The sequence below is a fragment of the Dreissena polymorpha genome, chromosome 10, assembly GCF_020536995.1.
Source record: "Dreissena polymorpha isolate Duluth1 chromosome 10, UMN_Dpol_1.0, whole genome shotgun sequence".
Taxonomy (NCBI): Eukaryota; Metazoa; Mollusca; class Bivalvia; order Myida; family Dreissenidae; genus Dreissena; species Dreissena polymorpha.
This window is the reverse complement of record NC_068364.1, coordinates 19,978,299-19,992,313: the sequence shown is the minus strand read 5'-3', so window position 1 is coordinate 19,992,313 and position 14,015 is coordinate 19,978,299. Positions and strand designations below refer to the sequence as shown.

Genomic DNA, 14,015 nt, shown 5'->3' with positions numbered 1-14,015 from the left:
TTCAAGCATGAGGTATTTTTGTTAAGTGCATATTTTGCCAGAAGATTTTCTTTCTCTCTCTCTCTCTCTCTCTCTCTCTCTCTCTCTCTCTCTCTCTCTCTCTCTCTCTCTCTCTATACAAAGAATGCATTTTTAAAACGATGTTTTTGTTTAAATGCGTTAAACAATGACTGACGAAGTAAACGTTTTGTTATCGTATTAAAAGAAAATCAAAAGAAAGCTTGGTTTATAAACATTCCGATCGACCATACATTGTTTGATGCATCTTGTTTAATTTCTGTTTTTTTTATCAAGTCACGTTCGGTGAAAAGTGGACTGAATGCAAATTGCGTAAAGTTTCGTTCCTGATTAGGGCGTGCAGTCCGCACAGGCTAATCTGGGACGACGAGCTTCGCCCTAACTGTTTTTTCTTGTACAAGACACATCCTTCAAACGAAACATTCGACGAGAGCGGAAAGTATCGTCCCTGATTAGCCTTAACAGGCTTATCTAGAACGAAACTAAACGCACATTCAATAGCCCAGCTAGAGCGAGGTTCAATAATAAGTCGCAAACACGCATTAGCGTTATGTATACAGTGTCAATAACTCTCGTGGGAAAAAAATGGAAACAATAATTCACTTCTTAAAATAAATGCAAACTATTTCATTTAGATTTCAAATAGGCAATTTGATTTACATCTTGATAAAAAGGCCATATATTAAAGGTAAGATCAAACGGTGTTAAATAAACACAAATACTATCCAAGTATATTTATTTTCGATCAGTATGGTAAAAGGCGTCCATTAATTTCCGAATTTCGTAGCACAATGAACCAAACAAACTGTCCTTAAAAGTTTGAAGGATTGTTTATTTACACAAGAACATTCGATTTTAAAGCAAAAGCAAAATATAAAAACGCTGTTGTGAAATTAAAAAAAAAAGGTTGTATGTGGTTTTTTGAACGATTGACAGAGGAATACCCAAAGAATACTAGTATATTATTAAGTAGGATTGTTCATTAATGGATTAACAAAGAAATATCAATAGACTTCCAATAATAACATTTTGAGAATTTCGTCAACCAGTTGTGATGTTATTTACACAAGGTACGGTACCAAGTGTAAGAACATAATCCAAGTGACGTCGTAAATATAATATATCATGTATATATAAATGTTAGCTGCGCTATGGTTGCAGCTCATGAATGTAGTGTTTGTATTTGCAGTTAAATGCTATAAGTGGTATTGTACTGCATGGTCATCGAGACAGGCCAAGATAAGGACACTGTAAGTGTTTGAATTAATAACAAAAGATGGGGTAGTAGCAGTAGTCGTCGTGGCAGCAGCAGAAGCAGTAGTAGTCGTAGAAGAAGAAGTAGTAGTTGTTGTTGTATTATTAATAGTAGTAGTAGTTTTAGAAGTTGTTTATGTAGTAGATATATCATAATTAACACGGGTCATAGGTCTATACCACGCTGGTTTATCTATTTTGACAACAATTCCAAGCCTATTAATAATGTCGGAGTTATTGACAAGGATTAAAAGTTAATTGTTACTTGCATTACAGCGAAACGGCAACCCGCGCATACATTGGATTATTTGTTTAATGCTAAGTCAGAATCTAGTGTGCGATTTACGTTGAGAAGTATTGTGCGATTTCTTAATAAATGGAATTTTAATACATTAGATTATAAAAGTGGCTGCAGCCTACACTCATGACATTTGACAAGACGATAAGTGAAACGTGTTGACAATGTGTGTATATTTAATTCCTTAATTTGCCAACGTTTGCCAACTGAAAGCAACAAACAATACAAAAGATAGATTTGCTGATAACATTTGCAAGCGTCAAGTAAAAATGGTTGAACGTGTATGAATCACGTGATTATTCGATATGAATAAAGTTGGACGTTCTCACCCCGTTGGGGCCGGGTCGGTCAGAAAGTCACGTGGCGAGGTCGTCGAGTCAAAACGCTTGAACGGGTCAATGGCCCATAAGGAGGTCAAAAATGGGATCGAAGAACAGAAGTTGTCCGCGAATGATAATGATGATGACATCATCGAGGTGAGTACATTATCCTGTATAAACGACTCTTATGTGTTATGTGATTACGCGCACGATACTGTAGGTTATGGTACTTTGTATATTTTCTGAAGTGTTGACGTAAATATGATAAATTATCTCGACGTTTCCATACATACATATTTCATTTAGCAAGCATTATAACCAATACGCATATAACTATTTTATCACAATTCTTGCACTAGTTGTAAACGCTAGATGTTAATTTTACAAGTACATCGTTATCAATTATAATGTGTGATACATGTCTTCCCTGCGAGTAGGTAAGGTTGTTTCTTGAACCCATTTATGCCTAGTGGACTCTCCCATCTTTCTAAATCTGATCAATTTATTTCCAAAATTATGGGTGTCTAGTATATTTATTTCCATATATTTAGAATATTTCTTACAGAAATTCCATTAGGCAAACATGCGGCGTCTCATCTGGGTCTACGCTGTTTGCCAAGGCCTTTTTTCTAGACGATAGGCATAAATGGGTTAATAGAAGTGCTGTCCTGTTCGCGCGGTGGTCAGTACACGCGCTCCTAACTTAAGCGATCCGAATTCAATCCCTGTTTCCGGCGCACGTGAGTTTGGTTGTTGGTCACCAAACCGGACAGGTGGGGTTTCCTCCGGGTACTCCGGCTCCCCCGAAGAAAATTAGTAACACACCGCGATTGAAAATCTTTCAGAAACAACTATATACCTGGAAATTGCAATTTTAGTTTAAAATCCGTCGCAAGGTTCGTGCGTGTAGTAAGTTAATTACGAATGACTGAGGGAACACACTCCGGTTCCACACATATTTCACCCTCATGCGCGTAAGGAACACATATAAGTACACTCACTTTCTTAAGTTCAATGTGATAAATTCAAACATAGCATTTATATAGACAATCAGGTTAATAGTTTTGCCTGCCATCTACCATTTGGGTTTTAAGGCAGCGAATTATGTTAAATTGATAATAAACCTATTGGAAAGTACGAACTTCCTGACCAATTAAGTTATCTTCTCTTTGCGTGTACCAAATGAGATGGTCAGTATTTTCGCAAAATTCAGTTAACGCATTTATACCTAGCTTCTAGAAAAAAGCCTTGGCAAACAGCGTTGACCTAGATGAGACGCCGCATGATGCGGCGTCTCATTAGGGTCTGCGCTGTTTGCTGAAAGGAATTTATGTAAGAAATATTCCAAATATAGAAATAAATATACTAGACATCCCTAGTTTTGGAAATGAATTGATCCAATTTAGAAGGATGGGATAGTCCACTATAATGCATAAATGGGTTAATTAATGCGTTTCCAGCGACTCAGAAATATCGATGGGGAAACACTGCAAGTTAATTCGTCACATGCGATAGAAATCAACACAGCCAGGCTGGCGTTATTAATTGAATATAGGAATTAATGGATAATCGATCAGCCGGTATTATCAAAGATTCTTCTGGACATTTATATTTAAAGGAAAGTGTGTGTTTATAGTTATATTAGGGGAATACAACATTTATTTATTATTTAAATGTGGTATGTAGTTTTGCGAGTTTTTTTAGTGTTGAGGTTTTTATTTTGAATACATGTACATACAAATGTGTTAGTAGATGTTGATAAGATGTACAAAATTGATTTTTATAAGTTCTTATCTGTTACGTTATTTTACGTGTATATATTCCGCAAAATCAATTGCTCGTATTACAGATTTTCACACAATTTTTCAGACATACATTGGATTCTAAACTATTACAGTACCTCAATCAAATAACTTTATCATTTAACCCATGTATGCCTAGCGTCCTGAAAAAAAGGACATTGCAAACAGCGCAGACCCAGATGAGACGCCGCATGATGTTTGCTTAAAGGAATTTCTGTAAGAAATATTCTAAATATAGAAATAAGTATACCAGACACCCCTAATTTTGGAAATAAATTGATCCAATTTAGAAGAGTGGGAGAGTCCACTAGGCATAAATGGGTTAACACGGTACTAGATACAGTATCACAGAGTTGTCTTGTGAATATATCCACAGTAGTAACGATATGTTTTCGTTAACATGCAACATATCCTAATTCTGTTTGATAACCTACATGAAGGACAGTGATTTTATTTTTACTATGTTAAACCTGTAAAAAATAAAACGCAAATACCAAATAACGATACAAACAGTATAATATTACCTGCAGATTGATATCAACGGGATAATATTACAGCATGACACTACGGACTTACGATTTTCAACCAAGGCTAGATCGATAAAAACATTGAATACACCCGCTAAACCGGATATAATTATCTTTACCAACAAAGGTTAAATGCCGACATAATTGGTCTGTGAACAGTCTTTGGTTGAACTAAAAACAACAGTGAGCGCTGCCAAAAGATTTGCAATAATGATGTGTTAACTTGCAAAAGTGTTTCCACTTAACCCATTAATGCCTAGCGTCCTGAAAAAAGGACATTGCAAACAGCGCAGACCCATCTGGGTCTGCGCTGTTTGCTTTAAGGAATTTCTGTAAGAAATATTCTAAATATAGAAATAAGTATATCAGACACCTCTAATTTTGGAAATAAATTGATCCAATTGGAGTGGGAGAGTCCACTAGGCATAAATGGGTTAACCATCGAAACAACACAACCAGCAAAAGTTATTACCATAATCAACAGTATTATTACCTACTCCTCAGACGGAGTATCCATAAATTTCCTCATTTCTATCATCACCATTACTTTCCATCAGCGCCTGCATTACCAGCGCTGTAACCATCACTGTAACTATCAACGCTACAATCGCCAAATTATTTGCATTTTTTTTTGCAAAACCTATTTTTTTTTCTTATTTCAAAACACAAACACATTAACCCATTTATGCCCAGTGAACTCTCCCATTGTTCTAAATTGGATCAATTTATTTCCAAAATTAGGGGTGTCTGGTATACTTATTTCTATATTTAGAATATTTCTTACAGAAATTCCTTTAAGCAAACAGCGCAGACCCAGATGAGACGCCGCATCATGCGGCGTCTCATCTGGGTCTGCGCTGTTTGCAATGTCCTTTTTCAGGGCGCTAGGCATAAATGGGTTAAAATAATGACATAATAACTGTCTATAATATTGCAGCACTATCTGATGAACTCGTTCGATCAGTCGGCAATGCGGAAAATTGCAGACGATGACGCCATGCCTCTCGACGTAGAAACCGAGCTTAGGAAATACAATCAGCGAGAAACAGACTATCTCATGTAAGTTACAGCTTGTGCGACCCACTCTCTAATGTGAAGTGTAGTCCTTATGGGTAATAAAGTTAGACCGACTTTATCATGCATGCTATAGCGCTTGACACCTACAACTATGTCATTAACTACAGTTTGTGTGACATAGACATGCGGTATATGGGAATGCTATAACGCGTGCCAACACATTTTTGTCAATTATTTTAGTTCGTGTGACACATACATGTATGATGTAGCGCGCGAAAACAACTATCTCATGTGTTTTAGACTGTGTGAAAAAAATGTGTTTCAGCGCGTGGCAAATACTATGCCATGTATTTAATGTCGTATGACACATACATGTATGTTATAGTGCGTGACGACAAATTTGACATGTTTTTCATAACGTGTGACACGTACAAGTATATAATAGCGCGTGACAACTATCTCGGGTATTATGTATCGTGGCACAGACTATAGGTACAGTGAGCAAGACCAAATAGAAATAAATCGTGTGGCATCGACCATTTTGAAAGCACGTGTGACAGGCTTTCTTGTGAAAGTTATATTTCTCGAGACGGTAATTTGCAGGTGAGCTATAGCGTGTACCATCGACTAAAGAGATAGCCCATGGACCGACTGTCTTATAAGAGTTATATCGCATGACGTGGGCTTTATCGTGACAATTAAATCGCACGAGACCAATTATATCGTGAAAGTTAAAACTTGTGACGCCGAATATATTGATAGCGATACAATACGGGTTATAGTTTCCAAACTGCGTCACTCTCGTTGTATTTGTAAGACCCATTCGATTGCTCAATGTACCATAAGATTGTAGCCGGCTTGAATTGTGTCTAGTTATTGCTCTGCCATTAACTGATTTAAGTTTTCCTTCTCTTTTTTTCACACTTGCTTCATCGCTCTTAGTGAAGTTGATGTAGTTATTACGGATTTTACTTACCGCATTGGGATTATTCCATTCAATTTTTTTATACAATTACAGCATAAAATGTATTTTACTATTTAAGACAAGAAAGACGACCCATTTCTTTATTATGTGTTTGATATATGAGTTAAGTCCCTTTGTTAAATGTAATTTCTCCACTACCATACATCAATTGAAAATCTTAGAAAATTAATTTTCACTGGATTTTTTTTATCCAGCGAATTATGAGGGGTTATGATTGTTCATATATGACATATTTAGTAATATACTACATATGTATGACGGTCTGCAATCCTATTTGGAAGAATGCTGTTACGTTTTCTCACATCTCGTTTTTATTTAGATTATATATCTGTTTAGTTCAACAAATTTCTCATTAATTTTGTGTTGTCGGACGCAAACACTTATTTCACAACTAAATATCACCACTTATACATATTACTAGGTGATTAGGTTGACCAATTTTATGAAACATATGATATAACAAAGAAAGCATTAAGGTAAAATGTGATTAAGAACTACTAGTAATCTTTTTAAGCGAGTGTTCACTTACTTTATTCACGCACCATTTAATTCGAGCGACACAATGTCTGCGACCTTCTGATATTCAGGGCAGTTTGACTTCATTACCGGGGAAAAGTGTGCGAGGGTTCAATTTAACTCACTGGGTCCGATCTTTTCTCAGGTAAGAGTCTGTAGAAAGTTTCTCTAGATTTCCGAGTCTTGTCGGGAGCTTAAATGGCTTTTAAAAACAAACATTATTATTTTTTATTCGATGCTAATTTCAACTAAGAGAAAACTTTACTTGTTCCATCAAATAATTTTCATTTGAAATTATCGTTTTGCATGGCTGGTGTCAGTGTATATGTTAACATCATTTAATGATGTTTTTCATGGGACTTTAAACTGTCATTTATTTTAATATTATGAAATTAGTTGTGCTTGTATTGTCAGATTACTAAATTCTATCATCTTTATATTAAAACTTTATGCTGTGAATTGCGACATACAATATTTGCTGACAAAAACAGCCTGCTATACCTTGGTAAGCTGTTTACGGGGCCATGACCCAAAATGCACACTAGCGAAATCTTAAACCATAATATTATTTTTGACCATTCATTCTTACTCTAAAGATTATATATCATCTAACCTTCTTTACAATGGTATTTGTTCGTGGATTTATATTAATACAATGACTCGTTAAATTGTTACGATCAGTTTGGTTTACTCAGTAGGTAAAGTGCAATAAAGTCTACAGAAATCTATGGAAGTAAAACAACTTAATTTAAATTGTTTCATAATGTTGGGTTAGCTTACTTTTTAAACCACAGTAAATCCACGAAAGTGCATTATTAAAGATATAACAGTTATCATTTGAAATGGATACATTAAGTATACCTCAAGTGACAATCAAGAGGCGGAACTCTGTATATGCAAGGTACTCGAGCTTTATGTATTCCTTCTGTGTGTGATTAAGAAACCGAAAACAAAAAAAACTACGTTTTGTTTTAATAATTTCAGCACAGAACGGCCTGTAAGAACCAAGCAGTTTAACCCAGATTTAATATTCCAATTCAAAATGCTTTACTCAGAGGAAATAAATTAAGATAAGACAAATTATGCAACTGTCAATGAATATAATTGAAATGCCGGTACTTTAATTGCGTCTATGATATAAAGAATGTACTACAAGAAAAATTAAAAGATATACATGTGCTTAATAAAAGTGTGCTTTAAAAGATTATGATCGGTACTGCATTATGTTCACCACTCGAGAAACAATCGATTGATCGGTAAAAACGATATAGATAAAAACGATACGATACGATAAATTGACGAAAGGGAAAAACACACGAACCTACTCTGCCTATGATCGTTTATGACTTTGAGTATACTCAGCTTAGTTTATGATGTTTTTTTTCACAGCTTTCTCCCTAAGGAGTCAATCAAGTGAAATGCAAACACAGGTCGAACATTTAAAGTATTATACACAATTATTTAAACTGGTTCAATTAATCCGTTGCGACCTTGAGCCAAAATGAATTTAATCCTGTAGCTGATCAAACCTGTTTTGTTCAGTGTACTGAACAAAATAATTATTATGATTAAAATGTGTCTTTGTTTATGTCCCCCAGTCTATACTGGGGGACATTGTTTTTGCCGTGTCTGTTGGTTTGTTTCAAATTGTTGGTTTGCGTCAAACTTTAACAATTGCCATAACTTTTGCAATATTGAAGATAGCAACTTCATGTTTGGCATGCAAGTGTATCTCATAGAGCTGCACATTTTGAGTGGTGAAAGGTCAAGGTCAACGTCATCCTTCATGGTCAAAGGTCAAATATATGGGGACATAGTGTTTCACAAGCACATCTTGTTTTTACTAGCAGTTGGTTGATTGAGACAAAAATTCAAAATATGGATATGAGATATGAGCGTGAAATACACGAAAACACGCAAAGGATAAAACACTATTGGCGTATAACTACAGGTATATGTTGTTTTAAAATAAACAGACGTGATTATGTACAACATCTGGGTTTGATAGTAGGCCACATCTAGGAAGGCTTGTCAAAATTGTTACAATTAATTGATCCGCGTCATGAAAACATGATCTTATGCCATGTGAGACTCTTTGCTTGAGACTTGCTTGCTCATGCGCGCATCAGAATCAACACTGTCCGCTATAAAGTCAAGCATGGGTTCGTTTTTTGCCCAATCAATTCGAAACTTATTCAGATTGTTTTATAATGATATTTTCCCCGAGTCTTTAAATGAATCATGTCCTTTGAAAAACATGACTGCTAGGGATTGGGGCAATTTTCTTAATAAATGTATTACTAACTCTTTGTAACAGACAAGGAGTCACATTTTGTGTATATTCGTCTTGGAACTGGCTCAGAATATTTGTTATAATGATTCATCGGCCGCTTTTCAAAACGATTACGGCCTGTTGAAAAATATGGCCGCCAGGGGTTTGGGTAGTTGTCTATAAAGCGTGTTGTGAAACCTGTTAAACATTCTTGAAGTTATATGTGTTTTCTAATAGTCAAGAAACTTGTACAAATCATATTCCAATTGTTCCAATGATATCACGGACGTGTTTGAAAATTAATAGGTCCATCCTTTTGAAAAAAATGGCAGAGCTTGTTATACGGCTATGTTGAGCCCTTGCGAATACTCTAACAGTCATGGTTCCGGTCCTTTGAACAAAATGGCCGCCGGGAGTGGGGGAGTGCAAGTTTGTTTTTTTTATGGCTAAAGTAACACATTATGAACACTCTAAAAGTAGTCTTGGTGTGTCAAATGTTCATGGTGAGAACATTTAGAACATTTAATTTGATACTTTGCTACTTACTCGACCGAGTTCGAAATCCGATATGAATTATGGATTCCATTAGTCGGGGTGATTTTCCTTATTTTGCTATAATAAAACATGTGAACCCTCAAGAAGCCACATTAATCGAACAATGAACATAACACTTTCCTAGAACATTAATTTTGATCTAAATATACATGGCCTTAGTTCCGAAATGGTTACAGAAACATCACACAAATGCTCAAAACAGTTCCTTCTCGTCTCAGATGTGTTTCTTAGGCATTTCGCTCTCTTGTTAAAAGGTAGGTGTCTTCTGTTGGTAAATAAATACATACGCTTGGAAAGTTTCCTTACAATTGAAAGTTTTAAAAGTATGTATGTCAATATTACCAACACGGAACAAGAACTAAATGTCACCGTGGTGTAATGCATATGGTGTCCACCAAGCGGCTGGTAGGCAACGGGTTCGATCACCACCGTGGGAGCATTCTTTAGATCTCCCCCAAATACATCAAGTACTGGTTCTGCCCCGGAATCGGACTAGAGAGCGTTTCAAATAAGTAGTTAGTAATCTTATGCGACCGAGCTTAAAAAAATAATCTAGGAACTTAAAAAACAATACTACCCTGTTCGATTCAAGGATATTTGCGCGCTTGAAGGACATCTAAAAATATTTTCAAAAACCCAGACAGTTGTAAATTTCACCAATAATCCCCTACAGATTCGATTGGAAAGAAGTTACACTCATGCGAGACACCTTTTAATCTTCCTCAAACTGTCAATTGTTTTATTTAATTTTTCTTTTCATTCATAAATCAATTAAATCCTTAACAAGTTCCGTAATACAATATTGTTTATCACAATATATCACGCAGATTTCTGGCCTGTAAACAAATCGCTACTGATATAAAAGCCGTCATTGTTTGTTTTACTTTATTTTATAGTGAACTTAATTGTTGTTCATTGAATCTTTTTAATAATTATGGAGAGAAACCGCGCTTTCGGGAAGCTTTACCTACTTTACAGAAATCACCGCAGCCTTTATGACAGGTAAACATTAAAACTAAAAGTTGAAAAAGAGTTGTCGTAAAAAAAGCGTTCCGATAATTAAATTGCTTTCCGGCCATTAAACAATAACATCCGTTTAGATTAACGTTCGTATGAATTCTTAATTATCAAAACGAAAATTACATAATTGAACCATCATTAAAGATAATGCGATTTTAATAATTTATGATAGACGTGTTTTGTTGTTGTTGTTTTGCCTTTGAGATGAACATATCTGTCTAATGAACACTTTCTGCGTTGTTTGTCAAGAAGCTTAACGTAAAAGTTATCGTTGGCTTTTTTGTATAAATCAGAATCAGAGTTATGTGTTATTATTTGCATATAATTCATGACAAACATGATTAATTATTAAGAAAAACTCGACAGTCAATAAGTTTCAATAGGAACTTGCTCTAACACACCGCGTTAAATTCAAGATGTAAAACGATCTGTAATTATTTCATATATGTGGATTAACATGTTTTCATATTTTATATTTGATGTTTACTTGAAGCTATTAAATAATATTAGGAAGACAACAAACCAAAAAAAAACATTTAACACTTGTATTTTGCAAATCTGTCATTAAGTCACAATCGAAAATATTATTCGTTTATGCAATTTAACATGAATATATGAAAAAGGTCCTGCCATTACAACGAAGCAAAATGATTCCAATTCGACCAGAAAAACAGAAAATAAGTCGAACTTGGAGGAAATGGGGCTCAATTCATATGCGTAATGTATCCTCCAAAATAAGCCTGTCCGGTGACGAGAGTTTCCCCCTGAACTGTATGTGTAGCATTAGTCTTGTTGAGATGTCATTCTGTAAATAAAAATAAATCTCTCACACCTTGCCAATTGCTCAACTCTAGCGCATTTAATTTCTTTACATATGACATAAACTTATGATTCCATCTTGAAATAGCTCTATTTTGAGTTAAAACCGGATTGTATGTGCAATTAATTAGGTAATTAAAAATAATTTGAATGGTAGATTTTATGTAATGAAGTTATTAAAAAAATATTTGAAAAACAAATACAACCCAACATTAACTAGTATCAAAATATCATAGACACGTTTTTATCACACAGCATATGCAGGAGTCCTTAAGACCTTATAGAGCTACAGCCGTTTGACAAGCGGGAGTTGGTGCTTGGAACGGACGCCTCGGGTCAGCGGTACTTGCACTTCCCACAATTATGTGGGGCAGACGTCAGGGTGTACCGCCAGGCCACAATCAAATACCCAAAGATTTGATCAAGCCTGATCCATTTGATAGTAAAAGATAGGTAATCATGATGGTTTGTGAATTTTGTTAGGGATTTATGAACAGAGTTTGTGTTCAGGGATGGAAATAAGTATGGGCCCACTAGCCAATGACCCCTAAAATTAATGGTTGGCACCTAGATCTTTTGAAAGACACCTGTGTACGCTGTACAAGAAATTTTGACTGAAGGAAATGAAGCAACCATAGCAACATTATTTCTATTCCTGCTGTGTTGCATTTTGATTGTATTTGTTGTATGTTTGACAAAGCAAATGGTCAAAATCATTATAAAACACATGCTCTGTACAATTATGTTATGAACATAAGCAGTTTTTGATGATACGAAGTCTTTTGGCAAAATAGACGATAACTAATTATTTGCTTATGCATACACATTTCATAAAACCATTTCATATAAGATTAATGTCTTGTGTATTATACTTAATGGGTATTGAATAATTTATACTTTTGGAGTGTGCAGCATATAGTAATTAACCTTTATTTTCATTTAATATCGCAGTTCCGGGAAGTGAACAATAAAAATAAATACGATATTGAAGATTGAATAATCTAAATAACTACTTATTTGTAAACCATTTGACAGACTTATTCCCTTTTTTTCAGTTTCCATTTGTGTACAAACCTCTACCAGTGAAGACAAAAAAAATTGTCACCCATTAAACAGAAATCCAGCCCTGTCCCTTCACCAGTGAAGATTTCCCAGCTGGATTCACCGCAGAGAACTAGGCCCAGTAGATTAAGACAGGCAAGTAACATTATTTTACAGACTTATTCATTCATTTATATATATTTTGACAGAAAAAGTCTGTATAATGCTTTTTGTTTACCCCATGAAACTGTACTAGTCAATCTACTCATTTGGGCATATAATTTTTAGGCATAGTGAAATCTACACTGTTATTACGAAATTTCCAGAAAATCAAAGTCCAATAGTACATGATAAAAGAAAACAAGAAATCTTGTCCCAAAAGTATATAACAGTCATGTGGTTTGCACTGTTTCTAATTGTTCCAAATGTACATATGTATCATAACTCTCGAAACTTGGCATAAAACATATTGATTTACTGATGTATACTCTAAGAACGATCGAATTTCGTAATAACATTTATGTATGAGGAATTGCTGTTTATTGTTTGAAATTAAAGAGCTATCCATTTGGTTATTTCATCTTGCAAGTAAATAAAACTTTAAAGTTGAGTTGTTATTGTGCACATGAACCCATATTCTTTAAATTGTGCTTTGCTGCTAGATAAGATCTTGCTTCAAAACATTGTGCTTATCTCACATAACTTGGATGCTTATCGTGTTAAACATTTTATATAAATTTCTAACTATGAAACAGTGTACCATGGAGTCATATTTCTCCTAAAAAACAAACGTGAATACAATGTGTCAGAACATTTAAGGTGAAGTGTAAGCTCAAATTAAACACTAAAATAATCATGCTTTTATAATTCAAACATTAGTTGTGTATGTACATCAATGCAATCCAATTAAGTCTTGGTGTTTTAAATATGTATCAGGTCCCAAGGTGGCTATGGTAAATACGCAACGGTTGTTCTTGATCTTATTTAGGCACTCAAACTCAAATAAAGATAAAAAAAAATATTCTTAATGCTTGGAATGCATTTGTTGTGTCACAAAGTGATTATCGTAAATACATGACAACTGTTCTTGTTCTTGTGAGGCTCCTAAAGTATTTGTTCTCTAGCGTCTCTCCTATGGTTTAAATCCTTATTTTTCTTGTGTCAAAAGAAGCATTGCTTATATACATGTATCGTTACATAAAAATGCCAACTTGATGGGTCAAACCAATTTGTTGAAATGCATATACGGGCGTATTTATTATCTGGTAATTGCACCGACACGAAAACAAAAATCTATTTACCATGTAATCTTGTCATGATCTATAATTTAAACGGACTGAACCCATTAACAAGCGTGCATTTACTGTCAACAAACTAATGAGTCTCGTAAACACAGGGCATGCATAATTGCGAACAAGATATATACATCAATTATGCGACATACTGCTTTGATACAACTGGTCCAATACGGATATAAAAGTCTGCTTAACAACCAGTGGCATGTGAACATCCGGTTTAAAGGCCAGCCACGTCCACAATATGCCTGTATAAATAGCAATGCTCTAGAGTTC

General features: G+C 34.8%; 1 protein-coding gene across 2 annotated transcripts in view; it reads left to right on the top strand.

Annotated features, from left to right (window-relative positions):
* The first annotated feature begins 1,727 nt into the window (after positions 1 to 1,727).
* The window catches only part of LOC127848274 (uncharacterized), a 60,809-nt gene continuing 48,521 nt past the window's right edge, over positions 1,728 to 14,015 (top strand). The window contains exons 1-2 of one of the 2 annotated variants that reach the window (XM_052380644.1): positions 1,728 to 2,046; positions 5,157 to 5,278. In XM_052380644.1, coding sequence (XP_052236604.1) covers positions 1,876 to 2,046; positions 5,157 to 5,278 — 293 coding nt within the window. In that variant the 5' untranslated portion in view covers positions 1,728 to 1,875. The remainder of the gene's footprint in view (positions 2,047 to 5,156; positions 5,279 to 14,015) is intronic. The other variant, XM_052380643.1, reaches the window with a different exon arrangement.